This window comes from Lepidochelys kempii, chromosome 18 (assembly GCF_965140285.1).
Source record: "Lepidochelys kempii isolate rLepKem1 chromosome 18, rLepKem1.hap1, whole genome shotgun sequence".
Classification (NCBI taxonomy): Eukaryota; Metazoa; Chordata; order Testudines; family Cheloniidae; genus Lepidochelys; species Lepidochelys kempii.
The window spans coordinates 9,968,828-9,995,283 of NC_136397.1; the positions used below are offsets into that span (position 1 = coordinate 9,968,828).

Consider the following 26,456-nt stretch of genomic DNA (forward strand, 5'->3'; position numbering starts at 1 on the left):
CCCCCCTCCACTCCTCCGCACCAGGCTCAGCCTCTTCCTTTCCCCCAAACTCAGCCTCCTGTCCTCTCTCCCGGGTCAGCCTCCTGAAGATGGCGGACCCCATTGACCACGGTTGAGTAGGAGCCGCTCTGGCCCGTCTTGGGCACGCTCTATGGTCCTAGCGGTAGAAAGGCCGTCACGTGACAGAGGCGGGACGAAGCCGGCCAGGGAGGCGGGGTTCCGGCGCAGGCCGCACAGCAGCCGGTGTAGCGTTGGGGGCTTGGGGCAGCAGCCGGGTCATGTCCCGCAGGCAGGCGGCCAAGGCGCGGCCCGGCGGCGGGGGCAAGAAGGCGGAGACGGAGCGGAAGCGGGACGAGCGGGCGGCCCGCCGGGCGCTGGCCAAGGAGCGCAGGAACCGGGCCCCCCCGGAGGGCGGCGGCGGCGGCGGCGCGGCCCAGGAGTTCGTTAGCTTCGGCAACCAGCTGCAGGCGCTGGGCCTCAAGCTGCGCGAGGTGCCGGGCGACGGGTGAGCGCGCGGAGGCGAGGCCACGCCCCCCTGCCGGGCCCCCTCGCGCACTACGCCCCCCCCCCGTGCCCTCCGCTGCGCCACGCCCCCTGCCCGGGCACCCAGCTGTGCCCGCCTGCGCTGGGCACGCTGCCCTGGGGTGCAGCCCAGGCCGCCGGCTCCTGCTGTCCTGGGCACACGGCCCTTGACCCAGGTACCAGCCCCCTCACCCACCCCTGGCAGCCTGACCCCACCCTCCAGCTCCTCTGCACCACACGCGCTGGCTTCCCTGATCCAGGTTCACAGCACTCGCGCCGCCCATGTGCCTCAGCACGGACCTAGGTTTCAGAGGGGTCGCCCTGTTAGTCCGTATCAGCAAAAACAACGAGGAGACCGTGTGGCACCTTAGGGACTAACAGATTTATTTGGGCATAAGTTTGCATCTGATTAAGTTGGTTTTAGCCCACGACAGCTTATGCCCAAATAAATGTGTTAGTCTCTAAGGTGCCACAAGGACGCTGCCTTGTTTTAACATGAACCTAGTGGTTCCTGTACTCTCCAAAAACAATACTGAAAATTACTTGGACTTGCTTCAATTCTGCAGCTTTGTAGGAAGTGTTAATGCAGCACATATAGGGGCTGAGGACTAAGTGAGGGTGCGTGTAGGTTGCCTTGTAGAACTAGAGGTAGTAGTCTATCCACTTGATGACAAGAGGAGAGGACAGTATTGCAACTGTGAAACTGATAAGATTCTTGCCAGTTTTTTGAGTTTTTTTTTAGAAAGCTTTGAGCTGCAGCAGAGGCAAGGAATGGAGTTGATCGAAAGGGGAGAGACCCCCCAGAATCCAAGCTGAGGCAGAGGTACAAGTGTGGAGACACCTCAAAAATCAGAAGCACAGGGGTAGAGGTTGGGAGAGCGTGCGTTCCTTCTAGTGTCTACAGGAGTCCTTTGTCTGGGGAGGGCAGCCTATCAAATTTATCAAATTATTTTTATTGGCTAAAGGCAGATCTGGAAGATGGAGGCCCCTGAACCAGGGTCCCAGGACATCACAGTGTTGGGAATCTCAGTCCCATTTTCTGTTCCAGCAGCTGGACATTAGGCTCTCAATGGTGGACTGACCCTCATATTTTACATTGGCCTGTGCCTGTTAGGTGTGTCATTAACTTTTTAATCTCTGATATGTTCCCATCAGTCTTGTTACCTGTATTTTGAATAGCAGTTGAATGCTCTCTCACCTGATAAATAATCCAGTTTTTGTAACTTATACATATATATGCTAAAGACACAATGTCACTATATATACTTGATTGAGGAGGGCAGGTTGAATGACTCAACCCCTTGAAGAGATTATCATGTTAGAGAACATCCCAATTCTTTAAAATATACCTATAGTTAACCCTTCGGGTAGGGGGTGACTACTGCATTAAGGGATAACAGAATAGTTGACTGTGTGGAAAGTGTCGCTATTCAATAACTTGCTCTTTGTAGCATCCCATCCTTTGTCTTGGCTGGGATTTTTGAAGCGATTTAAAGGAATTAGGTGCCCAAATCCCCCTGATTTCAAGGACAGTTGTTGGCCCATGAGTCAGTGGTTTTCTATCTTGTTCTTAGCGGATAGGTGACTAATTCAGTAAAAGCAGAACACTCTTGCTGCTAGTAGGTAAACACTTACAGTTTCAGTAGAGATGCTGAGTGAACATGGAGGTTGTGCTCATCTCACTACAGGCATGACGTGCAGGGAAGCTTACTTTCCTGCTGCCATGACTGCACTGTTCCTATATGTAAATCACAGATTTCAGCATTAATCAGATACCTTTCACCAATGTTAAATACATGGCAAACAGACTATTCTGAAGTGTTGTCTTTCTACAGCAACTGTTTGTTCCGGGCCCTTGGTGACCAGCTTGAGGGGCACTCCAGAAACCACCTCAAATACCGCCAGGAAACAGTGGATTACATGATAAAGCAGAGGGAAGATTTTGAACCTTTTGTGGAGGATGATGTTCCCTTTGAGAGACATGGTATGGAAACTGTAGGATCCTGGCAGAAGGAGTTATTGTGTAATTAATCCCTTAGCTAAACCTCTCGCCCTTCCATTTTCCCAACCCAAAGCTACCTTAGAGTAGCTATTCATTCTTCAGATGCAATTTGTAGACACAAGAGTTTTCCACCAACAAGGCTTTAGGGGAGGGTGGGAGGCTAGCCAGGAAGGCGAGCTGCTAATTGGTCTTGGTATGTGGACAAATACGGGAGCAGTTTGGAGAGGCAAAGAAGCCTAAGGGTATATCTACACTGTAGCACTGAGGTATAATTCCCAGGTTGGGTAGATGTATGTGTGGCTGCAGTGGCCTGGGTGGTGGCTTAGGTTAGCTGCCCACATATGTACCTAGGATCTTGGACTGGGTTGTACTCAGGCAGCTAGCCCAAGCCGCTGCTTGTGCTTTCATCGCCACACTGCTATTTTTAAGGTGCTTGCTTGATCAGAGCTAGCACACCTATGTCTACCCGAGTTGGGAATTTCACCATGCAGCTGCAATGTAGACCCACTGTAAGTGAGTTAGGTACCCAACTCCCATTGAATTTCAGTGAGTGAGTGCCCAACTCTTTGGGTTCCTTTGAAAATCTCACCCTAAACTGCTTGGTTTTAGTAGGACTTCAGATTAAGTGGAAGCCTTGCTGTATAACATTATATAATGCTAACTCTACGTAAGAGCAAAAACAGAGCCTTATTTAGACTTTGCTATACGAGCCTGGAGAAACCCTTAAGTAAGGGCTTGCCTACACTACTGCTTGGGGCCGATCTAAGATACACAACCTCAGCTATGTGAATAGCGTAGCTGAAGTCGACGTACTTAGATCTACGTACCACGGTGTCTTCGCAGCTGACGCTCTCCTGTCGACTGCACTTGTGCATCTCATTCTGGTGGAGTACCGGAGTCTATGGGAGAGTGCACAGTGGTTGATTTACCACGTCTAAATCGACCCCTGCTGGATCGAACGCTGCCCGCTGATCCAGCGAGTTGTGTAGACAGGCCCTAACACACAGGTGATACAGGAAACTGTTTTAGTGACTCGTTACATGGCATGCTTCTTTCTGAGTTACTGCTGAGCTGACAACCTCACATGTGTTAGGGAAGACTGTTGTGGTAGAAGCATTTTCTATGGTGATTAAAGACCCTCCTGATCTTTGTTATGGCCAAATTCCAACATAAATAATCACATTTGTCTGTCAGGCTTGTTGCTGAGGTGTGGTTCTCTTTCACCACCAGTGTTTCTGTAGATGTGAAATTAAAATCTCTAACCTTTTCTGCATCCATTTTGAATTTTTTTTTTTTTAGTTGCCAATTTGGCGAAGCCTGGTACATTTGCTGGCAATGATGCTATTGTGGCATTTGCAAGGAACAATCAAATGAATGTGGTTATTCATCAGCTCAATGCCCCTCTGTGGCAGGTAAGAATCAACGCTGAACTTTCTTACCTTGGCCTGGCTTCATGCTGACTAATACAGATGGTGTTAAATTTGCTGATGTCTGATGTTTCTTTTTCAAATTACTCTTGGCTGGGTTTTGGAATGATGCTGAGTGGCTCTTTGCTTCCCTCCTCCCTCCTGCAAAGTTTCTCCCAAAATGTAAGCAAGGAGGAGCGGGATAAGACACTCTAATTTTGGCTAATAAATAGCGATTGAACATCTGAAACTTAAGCATGTCAGGCCAGATCGTCTTGTGTAAACTGACATCTCCATTGAGTGAGACTTACATCACCTGAGGATTAGGCGTATGTGTAGAATGTGTTTTGATATTAGATTGAGTTAAGGTTGGGGAAGGTTCTTGGTGCTGACATGCTTTAGGAGTTAGAAAATAAGTGTGGTAAGGCTGTCATCCTAATGTAGGAGTTGGTGTGGCAGGGCCCTTTGATGCCTGTTGTGTGTGAAGCTCCATTAGTTGGTGTTTTGGAGAAGTGCAGACTGAGTTAGTGTTTTTGTGGGTGACATGGAGTGGATAGAACCATAAACTTCTTGCAGTAACTCTGCAGGACAAATTAGCACTGGCCAAAGCAGTATTGGTTTAGCTACATGGATGTAGAACTTCTGGGATGTGCAGAAATCAGTTGGGTTGATCCCCTGTGTGAATTCTCTATGTATTTCCTAAGATTTGTGTCCTACTGAACTGCTTTGAAAGCTACTGCTGCTTTACATTGCTGTTTTACTGAAATCAGTGAATTGTTAGGATCTACCATGTACTGTGTGTTTGCTAGTGGTATTTTGAATGACATTCAGGTAAATGTCACCAGCATAAGAACGTGGACTCTGCAGGGACTGAGATGTTTGAGAGAGCTCTTTGTTAGCTTGCCTCAATCCTCTGTAATGCAACAGCAAGCATATCTGTTAAACAGTTCCCTTGGGAGGTTGGCAAAGTCTGAGATGACAGAAGAATGAGCTATCTGTATGGATTCTCATAGTGAATGAATCCATACTGAACCTTCCCCCTCTGTATTCAGAGGAGCAGCATGTGAGTGTGGATCTTCAGTCCTGGATCATTCATCTGTATGTCTGTGCTTTAGTGAGGTGGAGGTAAAGGAGTAGCCCTCCTTTACAAATAGTACAACAAAATGCATAGATTAGGTCTACTGCAGAGTCAGAGAAGTTATAAATTGGAAGGTCTAATTGGCATTTTAAATGCACTCCAGCATGCTGTAAAGTAAACTGTTGGATGGATTTCAGAAGTAGAAAGGTGCATTTAGAGAGTTTCGATGACAGTTAGGTAGCTAACCCACATATACTAAAGAAAAAGCATTCTACTATTATGCTAAATTAGCTAGTTACGAATCCAGCAAGAATAATGCTCAGCTGTGGTAGAACCTCAGAGTTATGAGCTGACCAGTCAACCATACCCCTCATTTGTAACCGGAAGTACACAGTCATGCAGCAGGAGAGACCACATAAAACAAACAAACACGGTACAGTGCTGTGTTAAATGTAAAATACTTAAAAAAAAAAAAAAAAAAAGCAGCATTGTTCTTCTGCATAATAAAGTCTTAAAGCTGTGTTAAGTCAATATTCAGTTGTAAACTTTTGAAAGAACCATAATGTTTTGTTCAGAGTTAGGAACAACCTCTGTTCCCGAGATGTTTGTAACTCTGAGGTTCTATTGTACTTGGCTTCTCAGAGCATGTAGAGGCAACCACTATGCAGGAGCTCATGGAGAGGTTACTCAGGTTATTGTTTTGAGCTGGTTGTGCAAGTTGATATGCTCACTCTTATCAGTACATCATGTATCACCTCAACAATTACTGCCTGAGTGTTCCCTCATTCAATGACCATTTTCAGTGCCCTCACTACAGGGGTTATGATGAGATTCCTTGTCTTGTGTGACTGAATGTAGTGCTGATGAAAGGTGCTAGTTGACAGCCCCAGTGATGGAAGTCCCCTACCACAGAACAAGTATATTGGGGCAGCTGTGTAGATCTCTCCCTACAACGGCCATTGTGCCTCAGAGAGATGTCTTTAGGGGAGTTTATTTTATATGCTTCACTTGAGCCCTTGGTCTCAGCAATAGAACAGATGGGGGTTGACTTGTAAGAGAGACATCTTAAGCACAAAGCAACCAACCTGAGAAAATCCTGGTAGAGAAAGTATTCAACGCGTCCCACTCTACTTATTTCTCAATCATTTTTGGTCTGCTCTAAAGCCTAGTGAAGTCACTGGACATCTTTCCATTGACACCGTTGGGGTTTGGATCAGCCCTCTTGATTTATTTGGAAAAAATGCTTTTTGAGATGCATATTACACATGGAGTTACAGGGTTTGCTTTGTGCCTAATGATGCCATTGCCATTCTCCTTTGGTTTAAGGTGCTCTCCCTAACAAGGTCTATTTCCAGTACAAATTAGCACCTTAACCGCCATAAACGTCTCCCCCTTACTCTCACAGATATTATGGAGCACACAGCAAGCAGCAATAACAATGGAAATGTTGGTTGCGCTGAGGTCTGACCTACTCAGCAAACAGCGCCAGTGAGCTTTTAAATGTCCAAATGCACATTCTACCACCATTCTGCACTTGCTCAGCCTATAGTTGAACTGCTCCTTACTACTGTCCAGGCTTCATGAGCCATGGGAGCAAGGGGTAGGCGTGACCGCACGGTGCTACCAGCTGGGAGAGCAGGCTGAGGCAGAAGCCTCCAGCTCACATGATATTCCAGGCAGGACTGAGTCTCCATGAGATGAAACTTAAAGAAGAGAATGACCTGGAGTATCTGGCTCCCATTCGGTGCTCTAAGAGGAGGATAGCCATGTCTGTCCAGGTGCCCCTGCTCGACCTCACCAAGGTCTGTACGTCTCCTGGGTGCTCCTGGCAATGTTGTCGGTCCTACTACACTGTCTGTCGCGAAGGCAAGGAGTTGCTGCTGTGTAGCAATGCAGTACCGTGTCTGCCAGCAGCACCCAGGAGACGTACAGTGAGCTGAGCAGGCTCCATGCTTGCTGTGGTATGGCGTCTGCATGGGTAACCCAGGAAAAAAGGCGTGAAACGATTGTCTGCCATTGCCCTCACAGAGGGAGGATGGGAGGGGGGCCTGACGACATGTACCCAAAACTACCCGCGATAATGTTTTTGCCCCATCAGGCATTGGGAGCTTAACCCAGAATTCCAATGGGTGGTGGAGACTGCGAGAACTGTGGGATAGCTACCCACAGTGCACTGCTCTGTAAGTTGATGCCAGCCGCTGTAGTGAGGATGCACTTCGCCGACTTAATGCGTTTAGTGTGGACATACGCAATTGACTGTATAATCTGTTTCTAAAAATCGACTTCTCTAAAATCGACATTTTTGTAGTGTAGACATACCCTTAGTTGCTTTCAGAAACATGGAGGAGCGAGCGTTCTTTGTGCTGCTTTGGGTATTGGTCATCTGATTTGGCAAGTAAGTAAAGGAGGAGCTGACTTATAAATATTTGGTTATGAAAATGGATTTAATTCTCTGCATTCCATTTCAGAGTTGGGATCTTAAACCTCTTATGTAAAAAAGTTTAAGTAACTTAAAATATCAGGGTGCCTTCCTATATTTAGAGCTTGAGTTATTCTAGCAGCTGTTACATCCCTAGAAGCAGCTAATTCCCAGGCTAGGTGTCTTTTCTACAGATATTGCTAAGCTTTGGCTGGCACAAATGAGAACTTTCGTTTTCTTTAATTTCTAGGCCTGCTGTAGTAGTAAAGAGCAAAAATTGACCAGCACTGCATTTCTAAAGTCGTAAGAATCAAGCAGCTGATATGGCTTCCTAGTACTAGAGCTTGCATATTATAGATATTATTTTAAGTACATCTGGACTACTGCCTAAATGTTCCTTAGTTAAAGGTCTTAGCTATCTAGGTAGTTTCCTAGGTCAATGTTTTGTATTGGTCTTGAGCACTGCTTGATTAAAAGAAAAAAAAAAAAATCAAATGCTCTTCAGAATGTAAAGTTGATTCAAATTCAAGGCCTCTTTGGGAATCTCTCCATGTTCCTCAGATTCGAGGCACGGATAAAAGCAACGCAAGGGAACTGCACATCGCCTATCGGTATGGCGAGCACTACGATAGCGTGCGGAGAATAAATGACAACTCTGAAGCCCCCACACATCTTCAAACAGAGGTCGGTGATGACAGAACAATCTCCTCTGGTCTGGTGTGGGCATCAAACTAGAGTCTGGGTCTCCGGGATCTGCCTGCTCGATTTGATTGACTGTGTCAGAAGTGATGGTCTTCGATGGTGTGTGCGCGTGCATGCGGCACCCTCTCATTGACGGTGTTGGCGTTGAGCATTGGGGTGTAAAAAATGTCCCCCAGTTGTTATAGCTGGTGATGTCCACTTAGCAGGCTGTTGGAGAAAGTTTCTACATTTACAGGACTAGGATGCTACTGAATTCTAGTCCTGGCTCTGATCAGTGCAGAGTGCCCAAATGTCCTTGAATCATGTAAACACGTGATGTGCGTGCACCTCCAATGTAAAAAACCGGGGGGGGGGAGATGAAGGTGAAACAGCCTTACCCTAGAGCCATCTCTGTCCCTCATTAACTATGGAGGGTTAGAGTGTGTTGTCCCGGAGTCACTGTGCATTCAGTTTTACAAGATGCACCTTCTAAGTGAGGGTAAGTACTTGAAGTCTGCTTGCTATACATAATCCTACAGCATCAGAAGCTTTTCACCGTATAATGCAAGACTCGGGCAACAGTGGAAATGACAATGGAAAATTATCCAGTTTGTGGGGTGTGTGTTTGTTTTTAATAAAGGACATTCCAGGCAAAGGCATTTAATTCTCTAGCCAAGTTCAATGGTTAGCACTAGATTTCCTTTTGTCATGTCTTGAAATGACCGTATCTTCATATGCTAGGGGACCCTGATTTGACCCGTGCTGGTACTTTTCATGGTTTCCTTGTCATTGCAGATGCTGTGTAAAAATGAATCTAATAAGAGGGAGAAAATCAGGCCACAGAAGGCTGAATCTGAAGAGGAGTTAGAGGATGAAGTGGAAGATGCTGTACAAAAAGTCTGTAATGCAACTGGGTGTTCGGTCAGTATTTTGTCTAATCTTCATTTCTGAGTGATGCACTCAATGGAGGGCGCCTCTTATTACATCAAAGTTGACCTGCAAATGGGTCATGGGCTGGTGCTGCTGAGCAGTTTCAGCACCAGAGCTGCAAATCGCTGGTCAGGACTTTCAAGGGACACGCGTCATGCTACCCATATATTAGCTACAGGTGAAGTATTTCAGGAATGACCGGATTTTTTTTTTTTGGGTGTTCAGCTTGAGGCCCCTTGAAGGTGCCAGATTTTCAGAGAGTGCCGAGAACCCATTCGCTGAAATTCAGGCCCTTTAAGGTATTGTAAAGTGGGCACCCAAAATCCCTAGTCACTTTGGCCATCGTTGTTAAATAGCTGTAATTAGTAGCCATACTGTCCCTGTAGATTATTATCTGTATTGTAGTAGCTCCTAGGGGCAGACCAAGAATTGGGCTCCATAGTGCTGGGGTACATACAGACAGAACAGGGATTCTCCAGTACTCTGAAGTGCTTAGATCATGCGGGCTATACCTTAGCACATCAGCACTCGTCTGCTTGACTGTGCAGTCAGAGTTTTTGGATTCGGCTGCTGAGTTTAAATCAGATTTGTCACTTACTCTGCCCTACTGAAAACTAGAACGGTGTAAATTTATAAGAATTTCCCAACCAAGATTTGCTTTTAGCTAGAACATGTAGATAATTGTTTAACAGGTCTGAGGGGTTCAAATCTATCCCACATATTAATATCTCTATTTGCGGCTAGGATGTTGATTTAATCGTCCAGATTCTGGAAGTGAAGAACTATGATATTGACTCTGCAATATTTGGCATTCTCCAAGTGAATGAAGTGAAAAGAATCTGTAAGTAAATGGAGGATTTTTTAAATACTCTTGTGTTTCTGAGAAATGCTGGCAGGAGGGCACTGGAGACAAAGGTTTTCTCCTTATCCACATGACATGCGTAGCACTGGCAGTAGCAGTGCAAGCTTCTCCTCGCATGTCCCACCAGGGTGCCTCAGCCCCAGCTTGAAAGGATCACCTGTGAGGGGATAAGATTAAATTTCTACTCTGATCAATGCTTGGTGACTCAGCTGAGGCTTCCAGGGTGGGGCCATCTATGAAGCTGGTTTCAGTGACTATGCTAGAAACTTGAGTGAGCCCACCAACTGATTTCATCCAGGACACTGAGCAGCTAGTCCCAACCAACCTGCGCTGGGTTTGTGCTGATGACATAACAGTCATAAGGCTCCACTTCAGATTACTGATGCTATTCAGTCCCTCAGATAAATGGATTTTCAGTGTTTACTAATTGATCGCATTGATTCTAATCTATTCTAAACCTGCTATTGCACTCAGGCCTCTGGTGTCCCTCCACCTGAGACTTTTAGGTATATTTGAGGATATTTTCACCACAAAGTTAATAAAAGCATGCTACTAAAAGGCAACAAGGATCAAGTACATTCTTGTGTGTATATATATATGGTCCTCTTTTGAACCATGCAACGGGTGTGAAATTTGAGGGTTCCCAAAAAAAAAAAGTGTGGGCTCCATAAATTGGTTACCATGAGCAGCCCCATAACTAGCTAAGTGGTTTAAGCAGTATATGCCACTTTCTTAAATTAAAGCCTTGCAGAAAGCCCACTGGGAACCCAGTGACATTCTGTAACCAAGAGATGGATTGTATAGTGTCTGAGTGAAATCTATTCCCTTGATAGATTCTGAAGAGGAATGTGAGACCCAGGCCAAAGGTCAGAAGTCACAGAGCTCAGCCTTGTGGAAGGAGAATGGAAGTGGCACCAGAATATTTGGAAATCAGGGGTTGCATCAGGATGGAACAAAAAACAACAAGACACAGGCTAGTCCAGATGAAGAGAATCAAACCAACAAAAAACATTTCCCAAAGGTATCTATTTGGAGGGCTGGGAGCAGGTCAGCTGCAGGTTCAGTGGAACTGTGACATTCTGGTGAACTTGATTAAGGTTTAATCCTGGAAACATTTTGCCCATGTATACAAACTTACTGTATCGCTGCAAGAAATGCACTCCCTGAACTTGCTAGCTGTACTGCTGGGATCTGATCTGTGTCAGGCCATGCTCTTCTGACGAAGGGGAACAAGAATGTTACACTAACATGTGGCCTCTTGTTTCTCAAATGAGAAGATGCTAAAGTCCTGGGAGAGTGCCTATGTGTGTACATTCAGGCCTCTGGTTTGTAGCCTTGTGCTTTAATACCATCCTGTTTTCCTCCCTGTGCTATAGAACAGCATATTCCTCTGTCTTGAGTAGGGCGTATGGGTAGGATCCTACCAAATTCACAGCCATGAAAAACGCATCACGGACCATGAAATCTGGTCTCCCTCCATGAAATCCGATCTTGTGTGCTTTTACCCTATACTATGCAGATTGCATGGGGGAGACCAGTGTTTCTCAAATCGGGGGTCCTGACCCAAAGGGGAGTTGCAGGTGGGGGGTGTCACAAGGTTATTTTAGGGGAGGTGCAATATTGCCACCCTTCTGCACTGCCTTCGGAGCTGGGCAGCCAGAGAGCGGCGGCTGCTGGCCGGGAACCCGGCTCTGAAGGCAGAGCCATTGCCAGCAGCAGCACAGAGTAAGGGTGGCCTGGTCTGATGTTGCCACCCTGACTTCTGCACTGCTGCCTGCAGAGCTGGGCGGCTGGAGAGCGGCGGCTGCTGGCTCAGGGCCCAGCTCTGCAGGCGGCAGCGCAGAAGTCAGGGTCGTAATACCACAACCCCCTCTACAATAGCCTTGTGACCTCCCCCACAACTCCTTTTTGGGTCAGGACCCCTACAACTACAACAGTGTGACATTTCAGATGTAAATAGCTGAAATCATGACATTTATGATTTTAAAAATCCTATGTCTGTGAAATTGACCAAAATGGACTATGAATTTGGTAGGGCCCTACCTATGGGTGTTTGAAAGTGTATTTATTGTTGGACTCTTCCCTTTTAAGGTATCCAATAAACAAAGGAAGGAGCAGCAGCGGCTAGAGAAGAAGAAGAGGCAGGAAGAAAGGCACCGGCAGAAAGTCCTGGCCAACAGGAGTAACAATGCAGACAACAACAGGAGTGAGACGGACTCGGATACGCAAGTCACCCTGGTGAAGACCCTTGCAGCTCTGAACATATGACTGATAGTATTGTGGGTTCTTTGATGGAATATGTGAATGGCAAATAAGACTGATAGAAAGGGCACTGAGCTTTCAGACAAAACCATCTTCAAAGCAGATTCCCCAACACCCTTCTATTTTTAAACAATGTTTCCGTGGGGTTCTCTTTGGTTCTCCAGCTGTGGGAAGAACAACTCTTCAGTAACACTAAAGAGCATCAGCCAAGCTTGTGAGAGCTGGGCAATCAAGGTTAAGCAAAGTGAAAATGCTGACACTTGTTTTTACTATTCCTGAAACGGAGTCTATTCAACCTTGATCCATCACCCAACACACCTTGTGTGAATTTTGCTTGGAGATCTCACAATATTACTTAAGTTAACTCTGACTACATTTTACAAAGCTCAAGCATGGAAGAGCTGTTATTTTAAATTACTGTGCAGGAACATTTTAACTGCTCCCAACTCAGGAACTTTTCTTTCTCTATTTAAATTAAAATAGATTAGGACAAAATTCCCAAATCCCTTTCAAAGCTAAATCAGCCAAATGCTATACCAGACATGTTAGATATCTTTCCCTCTCCACTTGTAACTTGATAGCAAGTTATAGTCCAGATAGAGCTGCTCTTGCTTTTTTTGCACTAAGCCAGATGCTAAATGCTGCTAACTATTAGAGGAGATGGGAAAATGCAGGGAGATGGGGATGGTTGGGTCTATGCTTGTGTTTTTTGCACAGAGAGGGTGAACTCTTAAGTCTGGAGATGCTCTGATCTGCTGGCAACTGAGTTCCCCTTCTGACAATGCTGCTCCAATAATAGCAGGGGGATGCCAATGTATTCCCTACGTTGCCGAGTGGATTCACCCAATCTGGTGAGGTTTAAGAAGATAATCTTTTACCATAAGCAGGTGTAAGATTGCTATTGTATAGTAACAAAGATGTGCTGGTGTTTGGACCATCCTCGACCTTGCTCCTGAGCATTCAGCACTAGAGTCCAAAATAGGGCCAAACTCCATAGTTCTTAATTTGATGGGTTGGAGCATTGGACATCACTTAAGTGTTTGGACCTGCATCAAGAGTTAAGTTTAAAAAGTGAAGGATGGGGGGGGAAGCCCCTTACTCAGAATAAAGTCTAAGCAGAATGTTTGAGTTTGAAAAGTGATCCTAGATGTCTTAATCATCCTACATGTATAGACGTGAAAGATACACATGTCCTTTTAGCTTAATTGGCAAATCTCTTAAGTGGTTCTTGGTTTCCTCTTACTGTATATTAGTAACATTTGAAGCACTAGAAGAAATGGTGCTCTATTTGGCATGCCAGCAATATTAAAGGTTGCAGTAGAAAAGTAAAACTGTGAACTCTGACCTTAGAGTTTAAAAAGCCACTTGGTGGTAGTAAATATAATGAAAAGTAGCCCTTCTGCTTAGAGAGATGTGACGCTGCATCTAACCGGTCAGGAGGTACATTACTGGCAGATCAGTCCAAGTTTTGGAAGTCATTGTTCCAACTAGGCTACAGACTCCAGAAGTGATTACTAACACCTAGCAACTTTGCACTTTGCTGCTCTGATTGCTAGTGAGGTTGGGGGGGAGCTAAAAAGTGAATCTGACAAAGGGCATGTCACTTAACCAGCAGCAAATAAAAGGTATTTACAGCAGTGGGGAAAATGCTTTAGCAAGGTTGTATCTACAGGTCACTAAGAGGTTGCCTCCTTGCTTAGCCCCACTATGTTTTGATATAGGGAGGAGAGCCTGCTTCTGTAAGTGACTAGACAAATGTCTGAGCTGAAGTGACAATGCTGGTTCGTCAGCTGTATAACTAGGATTTGGATTCTTGATATTCTTTGTGAATCATGTAGCTTTTTCTTGAGTCAGAGCTGATTAGAGGATTGTTTGTCCATCCGATTCTGGATGAGGAGTAGGGAGGAAGTGGTTCGGAAAGAAAATATAGCTTCTACCATAAGCACAGAAGCTTCCTCCATCATTGACCCTGCAATTCCAACCTTGTTCTTGAAGAGATTCACTGGGCTGGCTTTTTCATGCAGTGCTATCAGATCTTTAGTGGGAGGGGAAGAGTGATCATACATTCAGATACTTAACTATGGTACCTGAAACGGAATATGCAATAGAAAATGCTTTCATTTGTAAGTGTAAATGAATTAAACAAGCTGCACTGGGCTGATTGTCTTGTTAAAGCACTCAACTTCACTCCAGCAAGCTGTGCCAAGAAATCCAGCCTGTAGTAGTTGAGGGTCCCAAACTCTCCTGCCCTCTGTGGTACAGACTCTCTGGTCTGGCTGATGGAAATTCTCCTCCCTTTAAAATCTAGAACATCTCTGACAGAGGGAGTTCCCTGTACTTTGTTCCTCCAGGAACTTCCTTTTGTGCCTGTTGGCTAAACGAGATTTGGCAGTTGTCCTCTAAGTGGCAGGCTGTGAATAGCCTTTACAGGGAGAAGATCATCAGGAAAATGAGCAGAGAATGAGTCCAATTCATTCCCTTACAGCTTTTATTGTCGAGCTCTTTGGTATGGAGCTAACTGTGCTACATGGCATTGGGTGTCTTTGCAGTGGGGTGATGAGCTCAGCAATTTTTTCCCTTGCCATTTTACATTAGGGTCAGTTCCCACCCATGTAGCAGACACTTTCTCCATCCCAAGAAGCCTGCAGCTTGAGAATCCTCTGGTTTTATCAAGGTGGCTACTTAGTACAAAACTCATTGGGCTTAATGCTAGAATGGGACTTAAATAGCTCAGGATAGGCAGTGGTATATGGAGACTTCAAACTCTAGATCTCTCTGGATGCAGATACAGCTTTACCAATGGTAGTTTAGTGGCTTAGGTGAAATGAATACGTTTGAGTCCTGCTAGAAAGATGCTATCATCATGGGCACTTTGAGGCCTGAGACTGAATGAATATTGATTCCTTTGAAGTCTGAGAGGTGCTCCTTCAAGAGAAGTTTAGCAAACGTTGTCAGAAGCTTTTACTGCCGCTGCTCCTTGTGATATACCTATTTGAATAGAGGGTTAGCTCAGCAGGTGGAAACTTGCATAACTCCACTGACTTTAATGGAGTTAAATTGGTAATGTAAACCAAGCCTATGTCTGTATAACTGTTGCTAGTTATACTGACCTAACCCCCACTGTAGACCATGCTATGGGCTTCTCCCATCAACATAGCTACTGCCTCTTGGGGAAGTGGAGTACCTATGCCAATGGGGAAACTCTCCTATCTTCATTATGCACTACAGCACTAAGTGTAGACAAGCAATTATTGCCAAACTATGCCGGTTGAGCATGTGGTCAATTGTTCTTTAATGCTACCAGTCCAATACCTTCCTCCAGTAAACGTAAAGAGAAAATACCCCCATAGCAGTTAAATGGCATTGAAAGTAAACACTTGGCTGGAGGTTGCACATGGTAACAAAAGCAGGCTTGGGTCTGAGTAAGTGGCAGGGAGGCTTCCCCTATCTTTAACTGTGCACTAATTCTAGTTCCTTTCTGGTGATACCTTAACCCTCCCTGGAGGGCATTCAATCCATCTGTTGACTTACCAATGGTCTTACCTCATCTGCAGTGCCTGACTATTAGAAGAGTCACATGACCTGTAGCATTTGCATCCATAGTAATGCTCCAGATGTCCCTAATTTCCCTTGGATTCTGTTGAAACTGAGTAGGGATCTTCTCTTCTCTCCCTTCCTACTTCAGAGTGCTCTGTGGGGCTCCTGCCCTGTCAAACCAAATGTCTGTCTCTTTTAATTTAATACTTGGTGCAATAGAAGCTGCAAAGACGTGCCATGAACTAGGAGAATGGATTTTTGTATATTGCTCGTACAGATTAAAGGCAACATTTTCAGATTACTAAAAACTGGCTTACTTCGTTTTGTTGAGTAAGAATGTACTAGCCAACACACCCAAGCAATCTGGTTCTTATCTGGTCCCCATTACTGTAGTGTGGGAGTGTTTCAGTGTTCAATGTATTTATCCTCAACACCCAGTGTGGTAGGGCAATGGAATCTCCATTTTATAGAGGAGGAACAGCGGCCCAGACATGCTAAGTGACCCACCCAATGTGAGGCAAGCATGAACTGTGCAGCATCAACTCTATTCAGAGCTGGTTAGCTCCATTTTGCCACCCCTTTACACAATGGTATTGTGCTGTGAAGAGGGCCAAATTAACAACCCTTCAGCAGAAAAGCTAAAGCAGGGCACTGATTGTGTACACTTTCCCATAGTGACTTAGTTCTAGGGTTACCACCTTTGTGGCTTAAACTACCCACTAAAATCTAGGTGGTTTGAAAATTCTAAGCATTTCTAGGTGCTAACCTTAAACCAAGTTACTCTTACACTGTAGATCCAGGAAATTATCTGTGGTAAACATCCAAGATCTTCCTACATCCGCACCAGACCTGCTCAAAGACTACCACTAACGATCATGGTTTACAAGCCAATCCATGAGTTACGTTACTTCATTCAGTGAAGACACCACTAACCAATTACAAGTGATTGTAGGCAGGCCTGCCTTAAGACAGCTAGCTGAAGCTCAAAATGACTCTTCCCTGATATTAATAATTTTGAAGGTGCATAAGAAGCAGGGAAGTGCACCAGGCAAGACCCAGCTCCTCTGAGCAGTAGTGAGATTGATGGACCCTGAGTTATCCCCAATTTCCAAGATGATGTGTATGGGGAAGTGGTTTATGCCCTGTAGATGAGTCCCAGCTGCTAAAAGTATTGTCACCTTGAAATCTGGGCATAGAATATCAGGGTTGGAAGGGACCTCAGGAGGTCATCTAGTCCAACCCCCTGCTCAAAGCAGGACCCATCCCCAATTAAATCATCCCAGCCAGGGCTTTGTCAAGCCTGAACCTTAAAAACGTCTAAGGAAGGAGATTCTACCACCTCCCTAGGTAATGCATTCCAGTGTTTCACCACCCTCCTAGTGAAGAAGTTTTTCCTAATATCCAACCTAAACCTCCCCCACTGCAACTTGAGACCATTACTCCTTGTCCTGTCCTCTTCTACCACTGAGAATAGTCTAGAACCATCCTCTCTGGAACCACCTCTCAGGTAGTTGAAAGCAGCTATCAAATCCCCTCTCATTCTTCTCTTCTGCAGACTAAACAATCCCAGTTCCCTCAGCCTCTCCTCATAAGTCATGTGTTCCAGACCCCTAATCATTTTTGTTGCCCTTCGCTGGACTCTCTCCAATTTATCCACATCCTTCTTGTAGTGTGGGGCCCAAAACTGGACACACTACTCCAGATGAGGCCTCACCAATGTCGAATAGAGGGGAACGATCACGTCCCTCGATCTGCTGGCTATGCCCCTACTTGTACATCCCAAAATGCCATTGGCCTTCTTGGCAACAAGGGCACACTGCTGACTCATACCCAGCTTCTTGTCCACTGTCACCCCTAGGTCCTTTTCCGCAGAACTGCTGCCTAGCCATTCGGTCCCTAGTCTGTAGCTGTGCATTGGGTTCTTCCATCCTAAGTGCAGGACCCTGCACTTATCCTTATTGAACCTCATCCGATTCAAAGGAGTTTAATGGAGTGTGCTTGACCTGATTTCTGTAGTACTCTGGTGGGTTTTTTTAAATCGTGAGCCTTTTTAAAATGTGTTTTGTCTGTTGCTGTGCCAAAACCTACAACCAGGTGAAGCTGCCTGGATACAAAGCACTGCCAAACATACAGGGAAATGATAAACCACCTCTTTCTAATCTGTCTTTTCAACTCATTTGTTACTATAAGCAGCTAAAAACTTTACCTTGGTGGAGGTAAGGGGACTCTAGTATATACTTAGCTGCAGCATGTGTGTAATCCCATCTCTTTTAAGTACTCTGCTGAATCTGGGCCATAAATCCAGCTTGTTTGACTTGCTTTCATTTATCTGTTCATTTATCCTCTCTTGTTTTGCTGTGCTGGTGCCTAAACTAAAAGAAGTGGAGCCTTCCATCACGTATGCAACACTAGAAGGCAGTTCAGGATGAATCTGCTCTAGCAATTGAGCCATCTAATCTTTCTCTGTGACAATTGTTTGCAATTCCCATTAAGATGAAATTTAAGTACTCACTATAATGGGAGGAGCCCCTGTCCCTAAATTACAAGGGAAAGCGAAAGCCCTTCAGTGGCTCTAGAAGAGTCTGGAGTGTTCATTAGAAGGAGAAGTGAACAAATGGTTTAAGGGTAAGTCAACATGTTCAATTGAAGGGTAAGTTTGAGGGGAAGGTCGGTCGGAGATATATTAGTAGGTGGGAAGGTCTCTTTATGCTAACTAGAGGGGAGAGAGGACTGTACTTGCTTGGCTGGTGCACTTGCAGCTTCATGTTTATTTAAGTCCTCAGCATGGATATTGGCAAAGTCTGGTCTGCTCTGTACGACTGTGGCCAGGCTTAACAACATTATTAGCCTCTAGTGCACACGGCTCCTCCACTCACGTTTACTGTAACCACCCCAAATGCACCTCCGTACCACTTGTTGGCCTTCCTGTGCGCAACTCGGAGCATGTGGCCCTAGCCTATGTTCTCTTACTGATGCAGTGCTGGTGTAGAGGAGAGGTGCTTGCAAAGGCCGTGTGTGTCCTCCCAGTGCCACCCCTTGTTGTGCCTGATCGCTGCTGGTGCCAGAATGCTGTCAAGCTGCCCACAGCACAGAATCAGGTAGGCCTACAATCAGCTAGGCTTGTTCCCAGCCCCCCAACCAGTGGTAAAGAACACAGCAATCATGCAAGATACAACCCTGTGGAAACAACAGATTGGAATAGGTGTTCAGAGCAGGGATCTGCCTGGGAAGGGCCCAGAGGGCTGTTATCCTGCTAGGCAACACCAGAGGAGCCGTAAGATTAGGCACAAAACAAGAATAGAACTATCAGCAATAATATTAACTACCTCTGCCCCCCATACACACCTGATAGAACAACTTCTCAAACTCAGCTGCAATTATTTAATACGACTAGGAGAAGGGCAGTAAGTACAAGCCACTCCCTTCCATAAGGCCCTTTCCCCTTGACCTCAGGGCAGTCGCTTCCTACCAGGTCTATTGAGCAGCTTCCTTTTGGCAGTCTGAGCTGCCCCTTGCCGTCTGTAGGGGTGGAGTAACCACGCTGCCACAGTTCTTATCTCCTGTTCAGATTTTAACATGTTCTGGATCTCGGAACGGTTCAGTAATACAAATAGCTCCTCGCTACTGCACTTGGCGGATCAAAGGAATCCCGCATAGCTACAGACAAGATGCCACGTCCAAATCCCTTTGAAGCATCACTCCTTTCCTGGAGTGGGTTCTACGCCAGCCACACTTACTGCTTCTACTCAGCTGGATGCTCCAGATCTGGCTCCAGATCTCCCACCCAGCTGCAGCGTGGTCCCTGCAGTTCAGCATGATACACTCAGTGCGGAGATTGCATCAGGGGAACTCATGAGGCAAAAAATGGTGACCATATTCAGCAGGGATAGTATGCCAATGTTTGGAGGCCTGGGTACAAGACCCCTGTAGCTGCTATTTGTATTACAATAGTGGCTGGATGTCCTACTGAGATCAGGGTCCCATTGTACAGCTCCTAACACAAACATAGTGAGAGATCATTCCTGTTCAGAAGAGCTCACAGTCTGAACAGACAAGGCAAAGAATAGGTGGGAGGGGAAATGGAGGCCCCAGATCATCCCAGGTTATTTAGGTTCTCAACTTCAGTGGAAGTTAGGAACCTAAATACCTGTGAGCATTGGGGCAGGAGAGCTAGAATGATTTGGCAGCAGATCCAGGTACAGAACTCAGATCTCTTTACACCCCAGTTCAGCACCCTACCCACTGGACCGCACTGTCTCTGGTCTTGGAACCTATCCGGATGTCCAGTCTGATTCACAATCACTGGGAATTCAGATTTCATGTTTGCTCCAATTTAACTAATATTTAAGCATGAACCTTGTGTCGTCATCTACACCAGTGCAAAGTAGGTATAAAATGCAACCAAATGGAATTAGCGGCTTTTAATGCCCACTTCACGCTGGTGTAAATGACATGAAGACATGCAGGGCAATGGAGAATCCAGTCCCATACGTCTTTTCACCTCTCTTCATAAGACAGTCCCTCCAACCCCTTCATGACTCTTAATTCCCTTCAGTCTTTCTATGTCTCTAGGTGCTCAGAAGTGAATGCAGTTTTCTAGGCGGTGTTTAATCAGGGTCATTCAGAGAGGGCTCCTCACTGGTACAATACTAATCATGAGAATCCAAGAAAACAAAAAACAAAAACTCTTTCCTTGCAAGAATGCATCCCTTGGTGGTATTGTTTGGCAAGGAAGCGTACTCTACTCAGGACAAGAAAGAATGGAAGTTAATCACTTAAGTGGATGTCACTCCCTGATTCTAAATGTTTGATAGTATCTTAATGCTTACTTGGGGTCAGAGCGAGCTTACGCTTTTGATGACAGATTTCCAGTGTACACTAGAACCTCACTACTCCCTGCTGCACTCCTTACACAGCTCGTAATTCACCTTCCCAAAACAGTGGTCTCTCCTTGCCTCTCAAAGATTCAACAGCAGCGTGTTGCTATTGAATCTCATTCCCCACTACATTTCTAACACACTAACTCTGCTGCGTTCAGGTACCGAGGCCTAGATCCTCAAAGGTATGAGGCTCCCAACTTTCACTGAAATGAATTGAAGTAAGGAGCTTAGATATCTTTGAAGATCTGGGCCCATGTTACTAAGACCTTGTTGTTTCAGTACGTACCACGTTACGTTCACCAGGACGTTATGAAGTATCAGCGAGACTACTTGTGTGCAAAGTTACTGACATGTGCATGTATTTGCAGGACTGGGCCTTCAATCAATAATATGGCCATGAAACTCAACAAAAAAAAGCCCGGTTTAGGGATTTGAACATACCCCTAACATGCAGTGTTAGGATCCCAAATGTTATAGCAATTGTACTAAGGCAGGAAGATCTGAAAGCGGCATTGATTCAGTTTTGCTGTCTGTCCTGAGTAAAATGTACAAAAGTCACACACAACTTAAAGGGGTGAGAATTAATCTGCATGACACCCGCCCTGGGTCAGCCCCCCCAAAAGAAAGGAGTACAGTATAAAACCCTAGATAGAGTTACCCAAATGAATGTGACTGTTCCCCATTATGAATTCAGTGATTTTACTGCAAAGCTCCCCATGCTTAAGAAACCGCAGAGGTGATTTCTCAAGTGTCCCATTCATCCATCCGTGCTCCTGCTCTTACAAGCTTTGTTAGCTGCAGCAAGAACTGTAACATACCCCTTGCTAATAAAAATGTTTGTAATTCAGCTGTTCTGTCAGATCACTAACTCACGACCAAACAGCATTTTCACAACCTATTTCCACATTTTACATTCCAGCTCAACGGTGTTAACCGGGGGCCTAAGAGGTTAGGCAACATGTCAAAATAAATAATGCAATTATTCTATATGTCTTTCCATAGAGGAGCCATGAACAACTGCGAGCTGATGTTATCCAGCCAATCCTTTGATTATTTAAAGGAGTCCCTCAGGGAAGTTGAAGAGAAAGTAAGTTTCTAGTTCTCATGGTTGTAGAGAAAAGCCTGTGGAAACATGAACCCTAAAAGCTGAAAAACCACAAGGGCAACAAAAAGGCCCCCCATTTTATTATTTTTAAAATCTCTTGATTGTGATGTTTATCTCATGATTGTGGGGGCCTGACTCCCTATATCCGAGTGCTTGGGAATAATGCTGGTGATGCTGGATGGGTCTGTCTGGACCCTGAAGAAGGGTGCTTTTAAAATTGAGTTAGTTCAATGGAGTTAGCCTTGTGGGGCAGCCACACAGCCAGCTGACACAGTTGTAAAGGTGTTAAATTGTGTCCACATGGGTGCGAAAGGAGATTTCCAATCATGTTAAGGTAACTCCGTTAAGCTAACTCAATTTTAAAGAGCACTTTTTTCTTTTGTGGGGACGGGGCCAAGGAGGTTGTTGTAACTGAGCTACCGGAATGTCATTTAAGTCTTTGCACAAAATATTTTCGAACATGAAATCAACACGTCGAAGGGTTGACTCACCTCTGGCGTGCCTCCTTGTGGCTGGGTGTGGAGGAGGAGACTCTTCCTCTCCGGCACCCTCTGCTGACAGTTGTTTCTGGATCTGTGGTGGCCTGCCTCTTTTTGCGACTCAGCACTCTAGCCAGGTCCCGTTTTAGTTCCACGCCCCTTTCAGGGTACTCCACTCAAGTTCCAGTTTCTTCAACCCCTTTCCTGGGGTTAACGAAGACCCACAGGGTCCTCGCCTGGGATCTTCTACGTAGATCGCTCAAAGAAAGCTCAAGTACTTCTAGTCCCACTCAACTAACTCCCAGGACTTAATCAACCCCTGTTTCGGGCTCACCATGGGGAAAAAACGCTCATTTTTTGGACTCCCTCGGTCTGTCAACACTGTACTAAACTCTCTTTCAGGCCTACCACCGTGAAACTCACCATCTCCTGTTGCCCTGTCTCTAGGGGCCTTCCCTGACACCCTCAGCTTCTCAGGCTTCCTTTCCCAGTCCCATGCCCTCCTTCCTCAAAGCTTCTTGCTGGGCCTCAGCCTAATGCCTGCAAAGTTCTTTCTTGCTCTTATTTCAGAGCATGGCCTCCCAGACTGCCTCCAGGCTCAGCCATCTCTAGTTCTGGCTCCAGGCCTCCCAGGCTTCTCTCGACCTTTAGCCCATGAGAGGAAACTACCAGCTGGTCTCCTGCCTGGACTTCTTTTCTCCCTGCGCTCCTTCTTTTATAAAGACCCCACTCTCCACCAGCTGGGTTTGATCACCGGTTTTGCCTAACACCCCTCCAGGTGCTGCCCAAGGGCCTAATTGGGCTCAGGCTTTTGTTAGCCCAGGCGAAACTACTGTGGGGTTGATGCATCCAATCACACTCCAGCACATAGTTAATCTCCCCAGCACCGCTTTAGGCCCGTTCATTTTGGGCCCAATCCAAAGCCCAGGGAAGCCTGATTTAGATGCCCTTTGGCTCAGGACCTCGAGGCAGAGTCCAGTATTCCAGTTCTGCAGCTTTTCCCACTTTTACAGTTGCAAACCCATATAGCCACCCGCTCTGTCTCTGGATAATCTTTCTCCAGCTGGTCTTAAATAAGAGTTGGCGCTAAAACCAAGCCTCCCTGCAGCTGCCCGGCAGAGCTGACTGGTTAACGTCTCCATTGGAGAAGGGGGACAGAGAGAGCTCAGCTTGGTATAACAAGACACAAGAGGACGATAGCTATGATAAGGTTTATTTCAAATATTCCATCAGCAGTTAAATCATACAAAATGGCCCAAGCTTGTAGGCAGAGCTGCTGGAATTTCACACTGATTCTTAGAAGCTGAAAACACTGGTTGCCCTTTAGAAGCTGTCTTTTATTTTTACTAGTAGGGGCAGGTATTGCTTGTACCTAAGGGCCTGGTCCAAAATCCATTGAAGTCAATGGAAAGGCTCCCGTTGACTTCCCTGCTGTGTTGCTCAGAACCCTGCCGAGGAATGCTGCTAGAACTTGTAATATCTTGCCGAAAAAGGAACAGCACCTAGCGCTGGAAAGAAGTGGGGCTGGCACTGCAGAGCACTGAGACTCGTGCAGCTATGGGCCTAGCATGGGAGAGAGGGTCCCTTGCAGAGCATTTGTGAGAAATAGAGATATTTTCCATGGTAGATACAGCCCGTCTTTTGGAAACAAACGGTCGCAGCCTCGTTACATTCACAGATCAGCTTCTGGCAGAGGGTTTTCTCACCTGAAAAATAAACCAGCAGGGACTCATGAGAACAGTACAGTAGAGCTCAGGGCAATTACCTTGAATCAACTGCTGTAGCATATGCAGATCCTCTCAGCGCATGCCTGAGTACTGCAGCCAAGCCACTGCATGTGTGGGAAAGTCACTTGGGGCCAATCCAAAGCCCATTGTAGTCCATGGGAACCTTTCTATGGACTGCAGTGGGTTTTGGCTCGGCCCCTTGCCTACCAGTCCTACTGCTGCTTTACAGAGGTTTCTGTGATAACAACCTAGATGGTGCATAGAGCCTCTTCCCAAACAGGAAGCTCACGAATCCATAACTAGGTGCAGGGGGCCTGAGGTGAACGTTTCTCTCTGGTTTATGTTTATTTGGAAAATGCCGCTGTTGAGAAGATTGGAACGATACGAGCCGGTCTCGAGCACCCCACTTTGTGCTGGCTGCAAAGCAGCTGGGCACACGCCATGTTGAGGAACGTGCTCAGTTCCTTTCTTGCACAGAGGATGAAATTCACCCTGGTGCAGAAGGCTGGCACATATCCTACGCATCAGCTAAGTCTCATGCAAGACCTTAAAATAGCTTAAGCAGTACCTAGCCCTCATACTGGAGCCCTGCACAGAGGGGAATTTCACCCCAGCACACTTGGAGCACAAGGTTGGCATTTAGATTCTGCTCCCTGTCCCGGATTCCTATGCACCCAGTGACGACTGAATTTCCTGGGTGAGTGCCTCCTGGCAATAGACAATAGCCAGAAATCATGCGGCATGTGACACAGCTAGGGAGAGTGCAGACTCCCTGTTTGCCAACTTCTCCAAATTGCTCTAGAAAATATATTCCCTTTGGTGCAGCAGGGCCCTGGGACTGTACTCAGCTCAGGGTGAAATTCACCCCAGGGCATGGGGTCATCAAAACGCCTTTGCTCCTCTTCAGTTTTTAAAATAAGGCATAAGCGGGGCTGAAATCGTGTGGAGGCCCTTGTCCTGACCCCTCTCTGTGGGGTGAGTTTCACCCATAGGGAAGCTTGTCTTGCTTAACCAGTCACCTGAATAATAATCGCAACCAGGATTTGTACAGCCTGCTCCCTATTTCAAGCACATTCCACTTGTTAACCAGTTAAATAGCATTTTCCAGCCTGCTAGTCTACAGGAGGAGTGGGGCCCAGAGACCGCCTGTCTCTACGGAGAGCAAACCCATTCCATTCATGCCTTGGTCTCTACATTCTCACTTACCGCAGCCTATGTTGCCCCACGAGTAAGAATAGAATTCCAATTTGGGATCACAGCCACGTACCAACAACTTCTTCTAGCAGCATAACAGCACCTGGTGTGAACAGAGTCAGCATTAGTCCAGCGCTGGGGGGATGGCAGGAAAAACATGATTAGTTGTTATTTGAATTACAGTAGCACACCGGGTCCCTGAATGAGATCAGAGCGCCTGGGGAGGGAGTAGAAACACAGCAAGACCAAAGCTTGCCCCAAAGGGCTCACAATCTACAGTACATCTTCCTAGCAGAATATCGTAGCTGTTTTCATACAGGGCCCCCAGGGAAAGTGGAGTGAAACACATGCCCTTACCATTCCCCTTCTGCAGAGCTACAACAAAGGGGATGATTAAATGCAGCTCATTGTTTGCCTCCCAACAATGCAGCATTTGCTTTGATCGATTTCCTGTTTCTCTGCTGTAACTAAGGTCTCCTGGCTGAGTCATTGCTCAGTGTTCTCAGGAGAGATTTGATCTCTAGTTGGAGGCCTATGCATTGTTAGGCATGCTGGCCTGATCAGTGCAGACAGCAGATCAGGTAGTGTTGCAAGAGCTCATGGGCATGCTGGAGTGGGGGGCCTCCTTGAGCAATCCGCATCACCTTGAGCATCCGCAACTGTAGTTGTGAAAAAGCCCAATAGAGACTTGAGGATGTGCGTTGACTACAGGTGCCTTAACTCACAGACAGTTCAAACTAGCTAGCAGCTTCCTCTCAGATCAGATACACTCAAATGAATAAAATGTCAGGAGTAAAATACGTGAGTAGTTTTGATTTGGCATCTGGATACCATTAGATTAAAGTGGCAGCTGAGGACTGAGAACAAACTGCCTTTGTGACATGCTTTGGGTTGTTTCAATTCTTCAGAACGCCCTTCGGACTCATGAATGCACCAGGGGCATTTCAGAGGCTGGTGACTGGCCTTATCCAAGCTTTGAGAGCTGAAGACATCCTCCCATACTTAGATGACTTCATTTGGTCCCACAAAACATGGGTGGGACATCTGGTAGGCGTGGGATGGGTCTTAGAGCTTCTTACGGAGCCAGGGTTTAAATTTGTACTAAACAAGTATCAGTTAGTGAGGAGTCACATCACCTTGCTTGGGCATAGTCAGCGGAGACCAACAAGACTGGGCTACGAAGACACCTTTTGTTGTCTTTGCATATAACACCTGCTGGCATTCAACTATCCATTACTCGCCTTATGAGATTATTTTTGGACTCCACAAACCTATGCTTCCCTCAGACTTGATATTCACCTACATAGCTCAGAGACAAGGTGGAGTCTTATATCAATGACAGCATTCCTGAAGGTGGACGAACAAGTGAGCC

General features: G+C 46.0%; 1 protein-coding gene across 2 annotated transcripts; it reads left to right on the forward strand.

Annotated features, from left to right (window-relative positions):
• The first annotated feature begins 201 nt into the window (after positions 1-201).
• OTUD3 (OTU deubiquitinase 3) lies at positions 202-16,007 on the forward strand. 2 transcript variants are annotated; one of them, XM_073317061.2, is made up of 8 exons: positions 202-505; positions 2,358-2,506; positions 3,824-3,936; positions 7,989-8,111; positions 8,904-9,029; positions 9,783-9,879; positions 10,734-10,921; positions 11,992-16,007. In XM_073317061.2, the coding sequence occupies exons 1-8, from the start codon at positions 279-281 to the stop codon at positions 12,166-12,168; spliced, it is 1,200 nt and encodes a 399-aa protein (XP_073173162.2). In that variant the 5' UTR covers positions 202-278; the 3' UTR covers positions 12,169-16,007. The 2 variants fall into 2 exon arrangements, with proteins under 2 accessions (XP_073173162.2, XP_073173163.2); XM_073317062.2 differs by lacking the exon at positions 7,989-8,111.
• Positions 16,008-26,456: the final 10,449 nt, after the last annotated feature.

Coding starts and splice junctions, on each gene's coding strand:
- OTUD3 (XM_073317061.2), top strand. CDS start 279: ATGTCCCGCAGGCAGGCGGCCAAGGCGCGGCCCGGCGGCGGGGGCAAG. Junction 506..2,357: donor CGCGAGGTGCCGGGCGACGG/GTGAGCGCGCGG, acceptor GTCTTTCTACAG/CAACTGTTTGTTCCGGGCCC. Junction 2,507..3,823: donor TGTTCCCTTTGAGAGACATG/GTATGGAAACTG, acceptor TTTTTTTTTTAG/TTGCCAATTTGGCGAAGCCT.